This window comes from Schistocerca serialis, chromosome 7 (genome assembly GCF_023864345.2).
Source record: "Schistocerca serialis cubense isolate TAMUIC-IGC-003099 chromosome 7, iqSchSeri2.2, whole genome shotgun sequence".
Lineage (NCBI taxonomy): Eukaryota > Metazoa > Arthropoda > Insecta > Orthoptera > Acrididae > Schistocerca > Schistocerca serialis.
The window spans coordinates 577816602-577831648 of record NC_064644.1 but is presented as its reverse complement, the minus strand read 5'-3'; the positions used below and the strand labels follow the sequence as shown (position 1 = coordinate 577831648).

Below are 15047 nucleotides of genomic sequence, written 5' to 3'. Positions count from 1 at the left end.
CTTGTCCAATGACGCACAGTACTCACGTCAACACGATCACCATAAACTGCTTTCATTCTCTGGTGAACCTCCTTTGGGGTGACACCTTCTGCTGTCAAGAATTCAATGATTGCACGCTGCTTAAATCGCATTGACCATCAGTCGTGTGCACGGGGTTCCATACTTTACACTGTAAAAACACAACCATTCAATGCTAAGGCTTCCCGCCAACTGGAGCTGTAGAGAAGAGGCTACAGAACAAACCAGTACCTGCCACATACCAATGCTGCCAACTGTTGAACAGTTACAAAGGTGGAGGCATGACTTTTCAGTCAACCCTTGTATTCAATTTACTGTTCATACTAAATGCTTACACCAAAGAATGAGCAAGAAACCTGTTTTATTGTAGTTGAAATTGATGTTGAGTGATGATAACCTACTTCTAGATCTTATTATTGTATTTTTAGTATTTCACTGAAGACCTGCTCAATATTTGTGTTGGGAAATGAATATATTAATTTGCTAGAAGCCATAACAAATGTCACAAATAAAAACATAAACACAACAATTATCTAATGCCTTGGATGTTTGTTTGTAGGTGCACACTATAGAATTACAAATGCTTCATATTTAACTTCTGTGGAGTGCTGAACATCCAAATTTTTGTAGAAATGAAACTGAATTTTCGTTCATAAACCTTTTTGTATTTAAATAAGGATGTTTATTTTGATTGTTTTCTTTTCATATGTGAAGGTAGTGATGGCAGTAGCTCAGCTGTATCATCATTTAGCACCAAGGTCTGAGGTGAATGTTGTTGCCAAGGCACTGATACGCCTTCTTAGATCTCATCGTGAAGTTCAGTCAGTGGTACTTAACTGCATTGCTTCTATTTCAACTCTCAGGAAGGTAAGTAATTAGCATATTCCATAGTTAATAAATCATGTGTAAGATGTCTGAATCTTAAGGTGCTAGAGAGAAAACTTTGGTATATTGCACACATTATTTAATTTTAGTCATTACTTTCACCATCATCTTTCTGTTACCTGTCATAGATTTGACACTGTTGCTTGTTTTCTATGCCTCTACCCCTTTTTAGTTGACTTTTCCATCTGGGAATGTTTTTCCGGTTCAAGTCTGTCTCCAGCAGCCAAATCCTACTTGAGACAGAAATGTTAATCATGGCATGCACTCAGTCAAGATAAAAAAAAGGTATCTCAGCTTTGCACTTATTTATTAGTTCTGGGCCCCTTTGGATTGTGTATTGTCTTCATTGACGTCTTCCTCATTTTTCTGGTTTTGTCCTTTATATAGATGGGGTCAGCATGTTAATCTGGATTGGATAGTGTTAGGGGTAGAGGTTGACTAACTGCTCATCTTGTCACAACCCCAACCCCTCCAGTACAGAATGAATGCGTATTATCTGTTTGCGGCTAGTGTTATCATCCCACATAAAAGTGAGAGAGTATGTTTGAAGTGATTACGAATCTTGTAAGTGAGGAGGGACATGGGTACCAGTTCGTTATTCATCATGGCAGATGTGGGAAAACCATCTAAAAACCACATCCACACTGGCCGACACAACAACCCTTGTCATTAATTTGCTACGTGGATTCGATGTTGGGCCAGCCCTCTTCCCTGACTCCTGGAAGCAGCATTCTAATGCTCAATGCTTCTGGGCAAATCATTGTTTTCTAATTGTGCTTTACACTATCTCCATGATTTTCTTCTTTTTATTTTGCTTTCACTGAAGCCATTGTTGTTCAGTACTACATATGATGATTACTTCTTCTGCTTTTTCCTTTTGTTTTCATTTTTACAGGTCTCCTTGTTTTCTCCAACCACCTCCATAAAAAATCCTCTCCTCACACAAGTAAAAGTTCTGTTATTGCAAGGTAATAACTGTAACCTGTTACAAATTTCAGGGAATGTTTGAACCATTTTTGAAGAGCTTTTTTGTGCGAACAAGTGACCCTACTCACATAAAGTTATTGAAACTAGAAATATTGACAAACCTTGCAACAGAAACAAGTATTTCAGTTATTCTGAGAGAGTTTCAAACTTATATTTCAAGCAATGACAAGGAATTTGTTGCTGCTACTATTCAAGCTATAGGAAGGTAAGTAAACATTTCATATTTGATAGGTAAATAAGTATGGCATGAAATAAGGTGTACATTTTAACAAAAATATAAAAATTTTTATTCACTCTAATATTAATTGATACTCGTGTTTTGCGACACAGATGTAAGCAAGCAAATAAAAAATGTGAGAGATAAGGTAGTCTTGTGACTACGTAGGTTTTTCTGGTGTGGGTTTACTCACTCATTGTTCTCTTCTCAGATTTGTCCTTTTCGTGTCCTTGCCTGGTGGCAAGTGCTGCACACTTTATTGCACAACCAAAGGCTAAAGTTAACAGTATGGCATCTGGTAGATATAACTCGGGATGCTTCTCCAGGTCTCGTAGGCAGGGTACTGTCTGGCCAGTCCTAGTGGCATTGATGTGGGCTTTGCAGGAACCTGGTGTAGGCTGTGGTGCAGGAATGCCTGGCATCTGGCATGATGTTGTGCTGGAGATGTGAATGACACTTGGCATGATGTTGTGGCATTGGCTCAGCTGGAGCCCAATGCGAAGCAGTGGCAGAAACCCGTGGGTTCAATGAAAGCTCAGTGGGAGCAGCGGTGTCGGCTTGGTAGGAGTCCAGTGTGAGCTGTGAAATCAGTGTGGTGGAAGCCCAGCTGAGCGACAGTGTCAGTAAAGCCAATGAGATGGCACTGGCATTAGCAGCCATCAGTGGCTGATGGGAGGCAGTATTCAACTCATGATGACTGCCTGAGATGTGATGATCCCAACAGGCGGCAAAGCATATGATGATGTGCTGTTGCGGTGGTCAATAGGAGGTGATGCTCAACCAATGGCAGCTGCCCGGGACACTATGATGCCAACAAGGCTCTGATTGATGGACCATGGGATGCGGCCTACATTAAGCTGAGAGTGGGACCCATTTGTCTGCTTGTGCCCATGTCATGACCTTTATAGGCAGGGAAACAAATATCTGCATGTGGAAGCATGCAACTGCAAATGAAGAATAGTTCTGTGATTGCAGCACCATTGTCGGCAGTGTGCACGCAGCTAGCATCTCTGCTACCAGGTGTGGTGGAGAAGTGCCTACATACGGCCCATTTGGGTTGCAGATTTAGTGCCGGCAGATGCAGTGACCAGATGAATGGCCAACTATAACAACACCAAAACCAGTGTTCAATTAAACATGATATTTCATCAGAGTAGCAACTGTTGGGTTAATTGCTGCATGATATCTAGCAACACATCTCACAATATATGTTGTTAATGATGTTCACTGAGATTCTCTGATGACATGAAACAAATTGCAGCATTAAATTCAACAGAAAAAGTTGAAAAATGATGTCTTTCGATGCAATTTATAAAATAATTGAGAAAAATATGTGTGGCATTTTATGTAATAGATGGAACCTGCGTAGGTGCGCAGACGGCAACTGGCACAGTGATGCCGTGTCTGGCTTCTGAAAAGAAAGCGAACATGAGCGGCTTATTGTCAATGATAAGAATGAAATGTCTATCTTCGAGCATGTGCCTAAAGTTTTTGATTGAGGCCAGTGCTATGTAGAGTTTGTGGTCATTTGTTGACCAATTTCATTGTGATGATGATAACTTTTTACATAATAAAATGAAATAATTCATTTTGTATATGTTGTAATACAGCTCCATTGGCAGTTGATGCTGCGCTCACCATGGCTACGAGAGGTGCGCCAAGAAGAGGGTGAGCTATTAATGCAGCCTCTGTAATAGCAGCTTTTCTGTGGTGTAGGATGCTTTATTTTCATTAGTTCATTGTAGTGTGTGTCCAGGTTTAGGTGAACCTTTTAGGAATTTGCTGAAGGATGTTGTCTCTATTGCATAATTGCTCACAAAATATCAATTAAAATTTGTGAAAGAAATGGCAGAATTTTATGTATTGCAGTGGGCTGGAGAAATTGAGAAATAGTTTCCGCTCTGTCTTGAAAATGCCAGGATTCGTAGTACATTCATAAAGGTACCCTAAGAATTTTCCTTCAGTCGCTCCAAAGATAGATTTTGATGCATTAATCACCAAGTTATGTTATCATAGCCTAGTGAACAGTTTTTGTAGTTTTGCTAGATGTTCTGCCTTGCTGGGCAGCTTTACAAGCATGTCATCAGTATAGATTTAACAGAACTCTCAAGACTGTAGTTATCAAACAATGGAAATTCCAGAATGTAATGTAACAATATTAGAGAAGGAAAGTTGCTACTCACAATACAGCGGAGATGCTGAGTCACGATAGGCACAACAAAAAGATACACACAATCATAGCTTTCGGCTATTAAGGCCTTTGTCAGCAATACCCACACACACCCCCAGAAATTAAAAGACTGGGTATGGTGGTGAAATGACAGATATGTAGTGCTGGAATGGGAACAGGGAGGCGGCTGGATGGGTGTGGATGGTGACTAACGAAGGTTGAGGCTAGCAGAGTTATGGGAACATAGGACATATTGCAGGGAAAGTTCCCACCTGCGCAATTCAGAAAAGCTGGTGTTGATGGGAAGGATCCATATGGCACAGGCTGTGAAGCAGTCATTGAAATAAAGGATATCATATTTCGCAGCATGCTCAGCAACAGAGTGGTTCACTTGTTTCTTAGTCACAGTTTGTCGATGGCCATTCATGCACATAGACAGCTTCTCGGTCATCATGCCTATGTAGAATGCAGCACAGTGGTTGCAACTTAGCTAGTAAATCGTATGACTGGTTTCACAGGTAGCCCTATCTTTGATGTGATAGGTAATGTTAGTGACCAGACTGGAGTAGGTAGTGGTAGGAGGATGTATGGGACAGGTCTTGCATCTAGGTGTATTACAGGGGTATGAGCCATGAGGTAAGGGATTGGGAGCAGGGGTTGTGTAAGGATGGATGAGTATGTTGTGCAGGTTCGGTGGACAGCAGAAGACCACTGTAGGAGCGGTGGGAAGGATAGTGAGCAGGACATTTCTCATTTCATGGCACTACGAAAGGTAATTGAAACCCTGGCAGAGAATGTAATTAAGTTGCTCCAATCCTGGATGATACTGGCTTACGAGGGGAATTCTCCTCTGTGGCCGGACTGTGGGACTTCGGGAAGTGGTCGGAGACTGGAAAGATAAGGCAGGGCAGGTTTGTTTTTGTACAAGGTTGGTAGGATAATTACGGTCAGGGAAGGCTTCAGTGAGACCCTCAGTAAATTCTGAGAGGGAATGCTCGTCACTGTAGATGCGACAACCACTGGTGGCTAGGCTGTATAGAAGGGTTTTAGGAAGGATTCCTCTAGATGGCCCATGAATAGGTTGGCGTAGGATGGTGCCATGCGGGTCCCCATAGCCATACCCTGGATTTGTTTGTAGGTAATGCCTTTAAAGGAGAAGTAATTGTGGTTGAGGACGTAGTTGGTCATGATGACTAGGATGGAGGTTGTTGGTTTGGAATCCATAGGATGTTTGGAAAGGAAGTGTTCAATAGCAGTAAGGCCACAGGAATTAGGAATGTTAGTGTACACGAAGGTGGCATTAATAGTGAGGAGCAGGGCACCTTGTAAAGGGACAGGAACTGTGGAGAATCGGTGGAGGAAATGGTTGGTATTTTTTATATAGGAGGGTAGGTTCTGGGTAATAGTTTGAAGGTGTTGGACTACAAGAGCAGAGATTCTCTCAATGAGGGCACAGTAACCGGCCACAATGGGACATCCTGGGTCGTGGGGTTTATGGACTTAGGAAGCATGTTGAAGGTAAGAGTGTGGGGAGTGGTAGGGGTAAGTAGAGAGGTGGACTCTGGAGAGAGGTTCTGTGATAGGCCTAAGGATTTGAGGAGTGACTGGAGATCCTGCTGGATTACTGGAATGAGGTCACTGTGGAAAGATTTGTAGGTAGAAGTATCTGACAGCTGACAGAATCCTCCACCAGATAATCCTTATGGTTCAAAACAACGGTGGTGGAGCCTTTGCCCGCAGGTAGGATTTTAAGGTTTTGATCAGTTTTTAGATGGTGAACTGTGGTTCTTTCAGTGGATGTGAAGTTAGTTTGCATGATGGGGGATTTGGGGAATGATGGTGAGGCAAGGTTCGAGGTTAAGAAATTCTGGGAAGTTTACAGGGGGTGGTTAGGGGGCAGTGTGGATGGATCATGGTTGGATGGAGGAGTTAATGGAGTTAGGTAAGGTTCAGTATTCGTCTTTGGTTGAGTCTGATTGGTCGGGTTGGTGGCGAAAAAGTGTTTCCGCTGTAGGGACCGGGAGAAGGAGAGAAGGTCTTTAAAAAGTGCTGCATGACTGAATTTGGGAGTGGGCCTTTGGAAAGGACTGATATTTCTGTGGGAGTAATGTTTCTGGAGGAAAGGTTCATGACTGTGTTGTGGGTCTGTTTAGGTTCTGGATTCTGTGTGGTGGTGGGAGGGAGTTTTGGAGGGTGGGGTGAGTGTAATAGGTCTGCGAGACAGGGTTTGTCAGCTATGAGGGGACATAGGGGAGGTTTGGAGGTTATTGTAGAGGTGGTGGACTGTGGTACTCCGAGGTGGTAGTAAAAAGTGAGCAGGATGGAGAGCTTTTTGAGGCGCCATTGTGCATGTTGCTCAATTTCCTGCAGGGCAAGAGTTTGAATGTGTGTTATATGTTCCAGGAATTTGGGATTATATAGCAGGAGAATTTTGAGGCTGGAGAGAAGGTACTGCAAGGAGGTTTGGGCTTGGTTGATATGGTTTTGCAGGACTATGTTGGTGAGGGCTAACGATTGGTGGAATCTGAAGAGGTGGAGGTCATTGTGGAAGGAGGGGTGGCAACCAGAGATGGGTAAGGTGATGGTAAAGCCATTAGGGGGGATTTCATGAACCAAGCAACAACGGCAGAACAGTATGTGGGACAGGGATCTGGTTAGGATAAGAAAAAATGATTCTTGCCTAACTCAGTTCACTCCTCTATCCAACCATGATCCACCCACACTGCCCCCAACCACCCCTGTAAACTTCCCAGAATTTCTTAACCTCGAACCTTGCCTCACCATCATTCCCCAAATCCCCCAACATGCAAACTAACGTTACATTCACAGAAAGAACCGCAGTCCACCATCTAAAAACTGATCATGACCTTATAATCCTACGTGCGGACAAAGGTTCCACCACCATTGTTTTGAACCACAAGGATTACCTAGCGGACTCCACCAGCTGTCAGATACTTCCACCTACAAACCTTTCCACAGTGACCCCATTCCAGTAATCCAGCAGGATCTCCAGTCACTCCTCAAATCCATAGGCCCATTCCAGAACCTCTCCCCAGAGTCTATTTCTCTACTTACCCCTACCACTCCCCACACTCCTACCTTCAACATGCTTCTTAAAGTCCATAAACCCAACCACCCAGGACACCCCATTGTGGCTGGTTACTGTGCCCTCACTGAGAGAATCTCTGCACTCATAGAGCAACACCTTCAACCTATTGCCTAGAACGTACCCTCATATATAAAAGATACCAACTATTTCCTCCACCAACTCTCCACAGTTCCTGTCCCTTTACGACACGCTACCCTGCTCGTCACTATTGATGCCACCTCCATGTACCCTAACATTCCTAATACCCATGGCCTTACTGCTATTGAACACTACCTTTCCAAATGCCCTATGCATTCCAAACCAACAACCTGCTTCCTAGTTTGCCATGACTAACTATATCCTCACCCACAATTACTTCTCCCTTGAAGGCATTACCTACAAACAAATCTGGGGTACGGCTATGGGTACACGCATGGCACCATCCTATGCCAATCTATTCATGGACCATCTAGTGGAATCGTTCCTAAAAACCCAGAGTCCTAAACCCCTCACCTGGTTCAGATTCATTGATAACATCTTTGCTATATGGATTGAAGGTGAGGACACCCTATCCATATTCCTCCAGAACCTCAACAACGTATCCCCCATTTGCTTCATCTGGTCCTACTCAACCCAACAATCCACCGTCCTAGATGCTGACCTCCACCTCAGAGATGGCTACATCACTACCTCCATCCATATCAAACCTACTAACTACCAGCAATACCTCCACTTCGACAGCTGCCACCCATTCCATTGCAAGAAGTCCCTTCCATACAGCCTAGCCACCCATGGTCGTCGCATCTGCAGTGATGAGCAGTCCCTCTCGGAATATACCAAGGGTCTCACTGAAGCCTTCACTGAACGTAATTATGCTACCAACCTTTTACATAAACAAATCTGCCCTGCCTTAACTTTCCAGTCTCCCTCCATCCCCCAAAGTTACACAGTCCGGCCACAGAGGAGCATTCCCCTCGTAACTCAGTACCATCCAGGACTGGAGCAACTGAATTACATTCTCCGCCAGGGGTTTCGATTACCTCGTCATGCCCAGAAATGAGAAATGTCCTCCCCACTATCCTTCCCACCCCTCCTGCACTGGTATTCCACCATCCACCAAACCTACACAATATACTTCTCCATCCTTACACAACCCCTCCTCCCAATACCTTATTACCTCATGGCTCATACCCCTGTAATAGATCGAGATGCAAGACCACCCAATCTGGTCACTAACATCACCTATCCTATCAAAGGTAGGGCTACCTGTGAAACCTGTCATGTGATTTACAAGCTAAACTGCAACCACTGTGCTGCATTATATGTAGGCATGACAACCAAGAAGCTGTCCGTCCTCATAAATGGCCACCAACAAACTGTGGCCAAGAAACAAGTGGACCACCCTGTTGCTGAACTCGCTGTCAAACATGGTATCCCTCATTTCAATGACTACTTCACAGCCTGTGCCATATGGATCCTTCCCACCAACACCAGCTTTTCTGAACTGGGCAGGTGGGAACTTTCCTTGCAATACATCCTGTGTTCCTGTAACTCTCCTGGCGTCAACCGTCATTAGTCACTATCCTCACCCAACCAGCCCCCTCCCTGTTCCTATTCCAGCACTACACATCCGTCACTTCACTGCCACACCCAGTTTTTTAATTTCTTTTTACCTCTCTTTTTTCCATAACTCTCCCCCCCCCCCCTTCTTCCCACCTTTTCTCCTGCCCTCTGTTTAAACTGCAGCACTTCACTGTCTGCCACCCGCACCATACTATCCCTCCCCCTCCCCGCCCCAGCCTCCTCCTTACCCCCAGCCAGTTGCCACTCCCCTCATGTGCTGGTGCTGCTGCTCGCATTGTGGATTCAGTTGCCCGAGACTGCAGACGTGTGCAAGTTGCATTTGTGTGTGTGTGTGTGTGTGTGTGTGTGTGTGTGTGTGTGTGTGTGTGTGTGTGCTGTAGAAGAAAGCCTTTTGGCCAAAAGCTCACATTTAGCAGTCATTTTTTTGTTTGTGTCTGTGGCTCAACATCTCTTCTATTAGGTGAGTAAGAAGCTATCCTTTTCAAAATATTGTCAGTGAAGTGGGTATGTGATAAACAGCATGGGTGAAGTCAATCTTGGAGAAAACAGTCTTGCCATGAAGGTACATAGTAAAGTCTTCATTGTGGCACAGGATAGTGATTACGTATAATTCTGGCCTTAAGGTGATGACAGTCTCCACAAGAGTGCCATCTGTTGCTCTTCTTAGGGACAACATGAAGTTATGAGGCCCAGCTACTGTATAAAGGGCAACAGTTTCCTTGCTCTCTTCGTAGAAAGAAATCTTACTTTGTGATCTGGAGTTTGTCTGGAGACAACAGATGATGAGGTCTTGCTTGAACTGGTGATCCTGCGTAATTACAGTGTGGTTTTGTCTTGAATTTTTTACTGGTGCTACAGCTGCAGGCTGTAGACCGGTGATTTCAGTGAATTGGCAAAACAAGTCATTGTGTTATGAATCATCAACAGTCACTCTGATGCTGACAGCATTGGCATATCATTAGCGTCCACAATAAGACAGCTGTGTTGTAGAGCCAAGCAGGTATCATTGGCAGAGAAGAGGGAGAAGGCCATAAGATGATAAGAAATCTTTTCTAACATTTTAGTACACCATTTTGGCAACAGTGAAGCTCCGTACAAATTAATGTTGAAAATTGTAGTGTAGATGTAAGGTGATGTAGCTGTAGGTCTTTATGGAAGATCAGTTTGCATCATACAGGTGACTGCAATTGGTATTTTGCCACGAAAGACGAGTCAAAGAATAAGCTGAGGCATCATCACCTCTATCAACAAGAACTTGAAGCGTGGTAGAGAGCTCTGTTATGAAAAGTCGACAACTGTCTACTTTGACATCATTCACCATTGCTGCTATTTGCAGTTTTTTTGTGATACCAGTAGATATTCTTCCTTATGGGTGAACACTTGTTTTTGCTCAATGCACTTGTTGAGTGCCGTATTTATAGGGTCACAACTTGCTTAGATAATTCACTTACTTGTGCTTCCAGCAGACACTCGATACTGGCACTAATGGCTGTATTGCGCCAGGAGGGATGCATCTTGACTGTTCAGTCAGCTTTGTGAACGAGAGCATTGCAATAACCAGTGGGCTTATTTTCTGTTCATGTGACAGCCATGATTTCTGCAGAAAATCATCATTAACTGCATTGCCTGCCAGCATGCGAAGACTACAAAGTAGTTGAAGTGTTCGTGCTGTCAACAGGTTCTCCACTTCAGAGCAAGTTTCAAGTTACTTGGTTTGTGACTGTGACAAGTGCATTACAACTACATACTTGTAAGAGGTTTAGTTTTCAGTGCTTGTCAGTGAAGCTAGGATGTACTCGACTTCCATAGATATTTGTTCATTATGATCAGTCACTGCATAACAGTTTAGTTTCATCCAAGGTGATGCAGGCCAAGACAAATTGGTTCTCAAGTTGGGCGAACCACAGTAGTGGATTGTCTGACCAGAAGGGTGGGAGTTTGATTACAATTGGACTAAGTGTCATGTTTATTGTTAGGAAGTCAGTGCTTGCAGAATTCTGTACGCTTGTTGTGGTAGGCCTTGATTACATTATGTAATTGTTTGCAAATTTTTCTGTACAGTGTGGCTGAAGATTTGTTTCTTTATTCCGACAAGTGATATGATCATTCTGCTGCTAAAATTGGAAACATCAGGTGTCATGTAAAAATTAAGGTTATTTACCACAATATATAATACTTCATTACATCTTGTAATTGTGAACTGCAAAGAACATCTATGTATCTTTAATTTGTTTGAAATTCAAAGACATCATGAATAATCCAGGAGTCTATACTCCACATAATATGTAACAGATGGTTTACTCCCCACAAGTTCAAAAGAACATTACGAACTGTTATTTCTTCATCTTCATATGGCATTTTGCACTTAAAGAAACACTGTCTGTAAACAGCGATAATGTTTAACACAATTGGAAAACACAGATCAAAATTGATTTTATCTCCTTAGAGCAATGTTTACAGTCTGCAAATTGTGGCGGGACAACATTTTCACCTTTGAATGTCTTACTAAGAGAACGTCAGAAATTGCAATAATTGTGATTTAAATCAAGAAGACAAAGCTGAAAATGTTGTTCTTCTGCAGTAACGATTTTGTATGTATTAGAATAACTTTTGCAATTACTGCAGACAAGGTTCTGTAATTTCCATAACCCTAGTTGATCATAAACTATAACATCCTCAGTTGCTCCATGGACATACACAGTGCCGATTGCATAGCATCTACTGTACATCATATTTTGAGATACTCAAGTCTCGCTGCATTCTGTACAGTAGTAATACACCTGTACAAAAATCACAACTTCGAAATATATTTAACAAAATACAAAACCGAGTCTGTTTTTAAGTGGGGTAAACTTGTCATAGGACACCCCTCCCCCCCCCCCCCCCCATCCACCCCTCCCCCTCACAAATTGAACCTTAAACACACATAACTATAAAAAAAAGCACTTTCAGTAATAAATTTAGGTCCTGCCATGCTTTTATATCAGCTAGCTCCCATAATCTTTATTTATCAGGAAGTAGTCCGCAGCACTTACTGTTTAGTCTGTACATTGAAGCAGCAGTGATGGAAATAAAAGAAAGGTGGAGTCGGATTAAAATTGAGGGTGAAAACCTATCAGTGATACAGTTCACCGATGACACTGCTATCCTCAGTGAAATTTAAGTAGAATTACTTGATCTGCTGAATAGAATGAACAGTCTAATGAGTACAGAATACGGATTGAGAGTAAATCCAAGAAAGACGAAAGTAGTGAGGAAATGAGAAGTAGGAGAAATGAGAACAGTGAGAAACTTAAAAAAACAGGATTGATGGTTACAAAGTAGAGGAAGTTAAAAGAGCATTCCTAGTCAAGGGAAGTCTATTAAGATAGACCTTAATTTGAGGAAGAAATTTCTGAGGATGTGCATTTGGAGCACAGCATTGTAAGGTAGTGAAACATGGATTGTGAGAAAATCAAAACAGAAGAGAATCAAAGCATATGAGATGTGGTGCTACAGGCGAATGTTGAAAATTGGATATGTTGATAAGGTAAGGAGTGAGGAGGTTCTGTGCAGAATCAGAGACGAAAGGAATATGTGGAAAAGACTGACAAAGAGAACGGGAAAGATGATAGGATATCTATTAAGACATCAAGGAATGTCTTCCACGGTACTAGAGAGAGCTGTAGAGGGAAAAAACTGTAGAGGAAGACAAGAGATTGGAATACATCCAGCAAATAATTGAGAATATAGGTTGCAAGTTTTACTCTTGAGATGAAGAGGCTGGCACAGGAGAGGAATTTGTGGTGGGCCACATCACACCAGTCGGAAGATTGATGACTCAAAAGAAAAATCAGGAAGTTTGATTAAAGCTGACAGTAACTTGCTTTCCTAAGCAACATAGAATTTTTCTGTATTACCTCTAAATAAACTTTCTTTTGAGCCATATTTGTTATCTGTACACTTTTCTTACTCCATCTATGAGGGCATGCTGAAAAGTAATGCCTCTGAATTTTTTATGTGAGAACTCCTAAAGCTTCCTCATGTCTACATGTTTCCATCCTTCTGCTATTAGGTGGTACTGAATTCTAGCGCGTAACATGGTGGTGTGTTGCATGAGAAACATCATGATGTAAAAAAAAAAAATTAAATTCAAACAGCTTGTCCACACATGGAGCATCCTCTCCTTCAGCACGACAGTGCCAGACCGCACATGAGCACTGCGACATCTGCAGCAATGGTGGCTCCTTGGGTTCACTGTCGTCAGTCATACTCCATACAGTCACAACTTGGCCCCATCCAATTTTCATCTGTTTCCAAAACCTAAAGGCTTCACTTTGACAGAAGTGAGGTTGTGGGTCCATCAATAATGTGAAACATTCTACAGTAACAGTATCAATAAACTGGTCGCTCGTTGGGAGACACGTTCGTTGCGAGAGTGACTATGTTGAGTATAAATGTGTAGAGATGAAGAGCAAAGATGTAGAATGTTAATAATGATTGTTTTATTTAATAAGCTGCATGAGTTTTCACATAAAAATTTGGAAGCATTACCTTTCAGCACACACTCGTAACAACTGGATATTTATGTTATATTACTGCCCTGCACAAATATTCCCACATTAAAAATATTGCTGTTACCAGTATGGTACATATGATGACTTGTGGGAAAGGCATACTTTACATAGAATTAATCCTGATACTGCAAGTGCTGATTCAGTGATGGGAAGGTATTAATAGGACAGTAGACAGAAATGAACAACAAAGTATTATCCTTGCATATTAGAGCAGTGGCTGGTTACAATAAATTAATCTAATAATTGAATTTATCTCCTTATTAGAACCAATATTCACAATATTTTAGAGTGGCTACCTGAAAGTGTGAAGATGATTAGTAATTAGGAAAGCAATGAATGATCTTGATGGTTCAAATATTATTGAGCTATTGGAAGAAGGATGAGGGCCTCAGTAATGTTATTCTAAACATTTATTTCATGTATTGAACAGTATTAACATTTCTTTTAAATATCTTAAATGTTTTAATGTAGAAGTACATTTCATTTGAAAGCTGTTCTTTTTCAGATGTGCATCAAACATAAAAGAAGTAACGGACACATGTCTGAATGGACTGGTGTCTTTGCTCTCTAACCGCGATGGTGAGTATCTCATTTTAAGTCAGGCTATATTGTTAACTTCAGCATGTTGTGAACGATGGTCATGTATTTGTATTCAGAATACCCATTTGTAAAACCTCAGTCAATACAAACTCTGAAAGTCCCTTAAGCCCCACCATGAATCACAGACCTTGCCCTTGGTGGGGTAGCTTGCCAGCCTCAGTGATACAGGTAACCATACTGTAGGTGCAACCACAATGGATGGGTATCTGTTGAGAGGTGAAGCAAATGTGTGGTTCCTGAAGAGGGAACAGTAGATGCAGGGGCAATAATCTGGATAATTGACTGATCTGGCCTTGTAATGCAATCTAAAATGGCCTTGCCATGCTGGTACTGCAAACGGCTGAAAGCAAGGGGAAACTACAGCTGTAATTATTCCAGAGGGCATGCAGTTCTACTGTATGGTTAAATGATGATGGCGTCCTCTTGGGTGAAATATTCTGGAGGTAAAATGGTTCCCTCATTCAGATCTCTGCTTGGGGACTACTCGGAAGAATGTCATCAGGAAAAAACAAAAAACTGGCGTTTATGGATTTGAGTGTGGGATCCCTTAATAGGGCAGGAGGTTAGAAAATTTAAAAAGGAAAACAGGTTGAAGTTCTAGTGGGAAGTAGTGAAATTTGGTGTCAGGAAGAATAGGACTTGTGGTCAGGTGAAAACGGGGTTATAAATACAAAATCAAATAGTGATAATGCAGGAATATGTTTAATTATGAATTAGAAAATAGGAATATGGGTAACCTATTATGAATAGCATAGTTAATGCATTATCATAGCTAAGATAGACACAAAGCCCTCACCCACTCTAGTAGTATCTTCATCTACATATATATGCCGCAAATAGAGTGCGGGAAAAATGACTGTCTATGTGACTCCATATGAGGCCTAATCTCTCTGATCTTATCTTCATGGTCCTTACACAAAATGTACGTTGGTGGCAGTAGAA

General features: G+C 42.0%; 1 protein-coding gene across 1 annotated transcript in view; it reads left to right on the top strand.

The window, feature by feature from the left end:
• LOC126412189 (AP-3 complex subunit beta-2) overlaps positions 1-15047 on the top strand; it is a 255075-nt gene that overhangs the window by 95773 nt on the left and 144255 nt on the right. The window contains exons 8-10 of the mRNA XM_050081668.1: positions 733-885; positions 1902-2095; positions 14011-14084. Coding sequence (XP_049937625.1) covers positions 733-885; positions 1902-2095; positions 14011-14084 — 421 coding nt within the window. The remainder of the gene's footprint in view (positions 1-732; positions 886-1901; positions 2096-14010; positions 14085-15047) is intronic.